This window comes from Neolamprologus brichardi, chromosome 3, assembly GCF_056152115.1.
Source record: "Neolamprologus brichardi isolate AB-2024 chromosome 3, ASM5615211v1, whole genome shotgun sequence".
Lineage (NCBI taxonomy): Eukaryota > Metazoa > Chordata > Actinopteri > Cichliformes > Cichlidae > Neolamprologus > Neolamprologus brichardi.
Genome location: NC_142106.1, coordinates 57,953,500 through 57,959,013, shown reverse-complemented (window position 1 = coordinate 57,959,013; position 5,514 = coordinate 57,953,500). Strand labels below are relative to the sequence as shown.

General features: G+C 39.5%; 1 protein-coding gene across 1 annotated transcript in view; it reads left to right on the top strand.

Moving 5' to 3' along the window:
- LOC102787331 (uncharacterized) overlaps positions 1–5,514 on the top strand; it is a 526,954-nt gene that overhangs the window by 368,685 nt on the left and 152,755 nt on the right. Inside the window, exons 30-32 of the mRNA XM_087838425.1 lie at positions 120–290; positions 467–640; positions 3,927–4,100. Of these exons, the coding sequence (XP_087694551.1) occupies positions 120–290; positions 467–640; positions 3,927–4,100 (519 nt within the window). The remainder of the gene's footprint in view (positions 1–119; positions 291–466; positions 641–3,926; positions 4,101–5,514) is intronic.

Below are 5,514 nucleotides of genomic sequence, written 5' to 3'. Positions count from 1 at the left end.
CATTTTTATTCATTTCCAAGTTACAGTGAAGTTTTACTAACCTGCTCAGCACAAGACAATAAGCTATTGCACCCTGATTACACTTTAACAACAATCTTTATTCATGTTTTTATCTTCAGACTTAACATCTGTGAACTCTCAGAGGAAAACTGTGAAGCTCTGTCCTCAGTTCTCAGCTCGCAGTCCTCTAGTCTGACAGAGCTGGACCTGAGTATCAGAAAGCTTCAGGATTCAGGAGTGATTCTGTCTGTTGGACTACAACGTTTAAACCGTAAACTGAATACTCTGAGGTCAGATCAGAAAACATTTTGTTTTTAGAATTATTAATTAAAGTTCATCCATATGATGTTATATCTTAGTATGTTTATGTTTCCTTTAAAAATAGAAAGTCAAGATTTAATGTTGTGAAATGTATTAACAAACTCTACATGAGTATTTGTTTTATAGACTATCTTTTATTTTTCAGACTGAGTGGCTGTAACCTTTCAGAGAGAAGCTGTGAAGCTCTGTTCTCTGTCCTCAGCTCCCAGTCCTCCAATCTGAGAGAGCTGGACCTGAGTAACTCTGACCTGCAGGATTCTGGAGTGAAGCTTCTGTCTGCTGGACTAAAGAGTTCACAGTGTGCAGTGGAAACTCTCAGGTCAGGATTTAAACTTTTCCACAGATGATCATTTGAAATGTGATTTATATTATTGTATAAACAGGTAACTTTTATACAGCTGTCAAGTGAACTTTTATTTACATTTGAGCGGATAATTGGACTCTGAATTACTAAAAGTTGTTATAGTCATGTCTTTGTTTATTTAAAAAAAATACTTCATGTACTGCCTAATTTAAAGATTTAGGCTCCTTTGGGCCAATAATATATATATTTGATTTCTTTGTGAATGAAATTAGGAGGATATTGGCGACTACTGATTGGTTCGCTGTTTGTTTTTTATTCACAGTACTTACTTAATTTTAAAGGCTGATTTCTCAAAATGAGATGTTTATCTTTTCTTCTACAACACTTGGAGCCACCAAATCTTCTTGCTTGATTTATTCATTACAGTTTGATTTAAAGAATATTAGACTCGTAACATAATATATTTATTTCACTTCTTCTTGAGAGAAAGAAAGGGATGACTGGGTGAGCTCCAGTGGTTCATCCCAGCAGAGAGAGCGGCACAGTGGGCTCCAAATGATCACAGTAGTAATTGCCATACTTTGAAAAAACAGGCCGTCTTACCCTGTAGATAATACAGGGTTCTGGTGCCGATGTGGGGGAGGGGACTCGCCTTGTACTAACTACCTACTACTACCTCATCCAGATGTCTTCCTCACTAACCCTAATAATAAGTAACCGCAGTAGCCTTATAGGTCAAATCAGTTTCACCTGTTAAAGGTAGCTCCACTATTAATGGTGTCACTTGTTATTTCTGGGATGAGTTTAGTAGCCTGAACAGCTGCTTAAAGGAAAGGTTATTTTTATTATTATTTAATTATTAAGTCCGGGGGAACCTGCAAGAGCTGTTTGCACAAAGAATAATACTCAGACTTTTAGGTTTTATCGTTTTACACAAGGTTTAAAAATGAATGTCCACAATTGAATTGCAGAAATTGTTATTGAGCTAATACTGATGTAGTTGTTATCTTAGGTAAGGAGAGATTGGAGGAAGAATGAGCACAGTCAGGCCTAAAGATGCTCTTAATAATAATAATGGATTGCATTTATATGGCACTTTTCGAGACCCTCAAAGACCCTTTACAATTCCACTATTCATTCACTCTCACACACTGGTGGAGGTAAGCTACAGTTGTAGCCACAGCTGCCCTGGGACAGACTGACAGAAGCGAGGCTGCCATATTGCGCCATCGGCACCTCTGGTCATCACCAGTAAGCGGTAGGTGAAGTGTCTTGCCCAAGGACAAAACGACCAAGACAGAGAGAGCTGGCTCATCAGACAGACAAGCTCATCTTGTAACCTACTGGTTTGCTGGTCAGCACACCAGTTAACTAGCACACCAGTTGACTAGCAAACCGGCTAACTAGCACACCGGCTAAATAGCAAACCGGCTAACTAGCAGACCAGCTAACTGCAGCCACAGGCTGAAGGACGATTAAATGTAGTGGAGATATCAGGGATGACACTGGTGTGTCTGATTCATTCTTTAGCACTCCGGTCACTCCGGTGTGTCAGCCAGAACACCACTGAAGGCCAAATTATCCCAGCGTGTGGAATAAGGAGCTTAGGGTTCGGATTGAGGCACTTTATTCTTTCACTGATTGATTCTTGTGGCTGTGATCACATGTGTGGTTTCTTACAAAAAGGAAGTACACAATACAAATACATGACAAATAAGATGAATAGATAAGTTACATATCCAGTTATATGTATGTACATATATATGCATGTACATATATGTACATACATCAGTATAGCTAACATAACCATATATAAGGACAAAGATCACAGTACTATAATGCAGTAATGTTAAACACAAAGGTGTATATCTACATAAATCTATCCTATCAATGATCAGAGTACTGTAGTATACTTCTACTACATAAACTATACAAACAAACGACATTAGTGTGACTTTAAGTTACCATCAGTACAGACGAACTGATGGTAGTTGGATAAAATAAAGACTTTGCAATTATTGTGAAGGGCTTCCGGTTAAACTAAGATCAGCTGATTACCTCATAACAAATTGTTTGCTATAGAACGCAGCTCCCACTCTTCATTAATATCATGTACTGTAACTTACCCAGCCACGCCCAGTAGTCTCCAGAGAGACAAACAGCTGGTGCACGTTGTAACGCCGTGGCTTTCGTAGTCTTTCCTTTTTCTACAGCTCATGTATTCTTCTTGTGATGGTGTGTCTTGAGGGAGGCTCATACATGCCGTCATTTGTTGATCCTAAGAACATTCCTCAGACCGACTTCTTCAACAACACTAATCGGCCTGAAGTTTGTAGCTACTCACTTCACTGTGGCGTTTGTTAGCTTGTCTTTCTTTGGTTTATCTAGACTCCTCCCACAAGCTGATCCTGCGTAGTCTGCCCAAGCCTCCCACCGCTGTTTATTTGGGTGGTTTGTTTGCTGCCATCAACAGCGTGTAATGCATTTAAGTGATACTTCAGACTTGAAATACTCCAACAATAAAAAACTCAACTTTGATTAAAAATAATTTAGTTGTATCAACACTGCCCTCTGGAATAATTAGACTTTGGTGACAAACTGATGTGATCTCCATGTTTCCTCTATTGGACTGTGGGCGAGTGTCAGAACTGAATGTACTGAGTAACATGAGTTTAAATATGTGTCAGTTCACGTTTTAGAGCTCTAAAGTGCAGCTATCATGTTAGGAATATGTTAGTAATAGACAGTAACACTGAGCACACTGAGGTCAAATCTTTATTTTACCACTCGCTGCATTCTTGATGTTCATGAATTCAGCAGGTTCATGATTGTCTGCAGCATTAATCTCATATTTCCATTTAAAGTGTTGAATTTGACTGTTTGATGTTCTTTATGATCTTTGGCACCAGTTCATCTGTAGGCTGAGCTCAGTCCATCCATTTAGTGAAATGATGTTTAAAGGTCTCCTTGTTTTGTGAGCGTGCACAGATCCTGAAGCAGAAAGCCTGGGTTACAGAGAAATGATCATCACTGTGATGATGCTCATCATCTCTGACTGGGATTTGAGGTTTTGTCAAAGCAGCAAACACAAAGAAAGCCTGGCTATGTTGGACTGGGTGTGGAAGCAGCTCCCAGTTTGAGTTCAGGAGACAGACACCCTCTCTACTTTGAAGATCAGCTTCAAACTTTCCTTTTTGATAAAGCTTATAGTTAGAGCTGGATCAGGTGACCCTGAACCACCCCTTAGTTATGCTGCCATAGAGATGGATAACAGACGGATTGTTGTTTTGTGTGTCTGCAGTCTGTCAGGCTGTCTGACCACAGAGGAAGGCTGTACTTCTCTGGCCTCAGCTCTGAGCTCCAACCCCTCCCATCTGAGAGAGCTGGACCTGAGCTACAATCATCCAGGTGACTCAGGAATGAAGCTGCTGTCGGCTGGACTGAAAGATCCAGGCTGGAGACTGGACACTCTCAGGTATGGAGAGAATGTCTGATAGAGGAGGAAGAGCTGGAAACATTTCCTGTGTCTTTCACTCACTTCCTGTTTGTTTCCTGCAGATGACACATGAACAATCACACATGCAGGAATATTTTCAGGGACAGAAATACTAGTCTAGCTGGATAGTACATGGATATTTATGTAGGGGTCTCCAAGGAGTCTTTTTGCAGGAACATTAATGATAACTGATAAGTCATGTTGAGAGTTTCATTAAAAGTAGACCTACAGTTAGGTCCATAAATATTTGGACAGAGACAACATTTTGTAACTTTAGATACACTTTATTAGGTCACAGGTGTACCTGAGATAGTGGCCACTGTGTACCTAATAAAGTGTCAGCCATGTGTAACAAAGTAAGGGGAATTGTTGAAAAGAATATATCAATGGGCCAATAGGCTCGTCTATAGGAGCACAGGGGTGTGTTTAAATGAGACACAGAGACAAGAATGTAACTCAAAAGAACCAGCCAACTTTAGTGAAATAAACCATAAGGTTGACAAGCACAGGTTAAAGACACTTTACAATGGTAGAAAGGAAACTTAGAAAAATTAAAAGAAAAGTAAAACACATAAACTGCTAAAGCAATGACTTGGTCAAGTGTTACTTTTGGTTTTTGATGTTCGGGTTTCAGTGTTCGGGTTTCAATGTTCGGGTGCTAGTAACCTGACTCCTTAACTCTTATAGAAACAGATTACACAAATCCAATGTACATTCAAATGAAAATCTCACACTCTTTTCACATGTGGAGAATGTTCTACACAACAGCTCATTATTTAAAGTCCCAAATAAAAAATGTCCAAGGGGTAAAGTCCAAAAAATCCCAGGGTGTGAAAGAAAATAGGGGTGAGAGAATGTCAGTCAGTAGTCTTATGTATAACCAGCTGTGCGTGAAAGTGTGAGTGATACAGTCCTACCACACCGCAATGTGCAGCAGATCATCAAGTGGAAAAGAAGCGAATCTCAGTCTCTCTAAGTCCAGGTGGGAAGGCTCGCCATCTATTTCACCGGAGGAATCCACCTCAGGAACAATTCAGCATACAAAAAAAACCCTGACCTGTCAACAGACAGGGTCAGAAGAGCAATTCAAATATTAATTATGCTGTTCTAGCTATAATTCAAAATTTAGGATCTTGTTGAAGTCACATTCAACATCAATTTGCAATAAAAATACTCAAATTTGCAAAAATAAAACATTTCTCCTACACAAACTATGCATTAAACCAAGTAAAGTCAGTGCATATGCATATATGTCACACATGCGACAATTATTAATCAAACAATTGAGATTAATTCAGTTTCTCAACAATAAAACAGACGTGAACTAACTGAGACATACAACATGTGCTTACCGATCTCAGTGCATCACGGCCAAAGACAATGGCATGGTGTC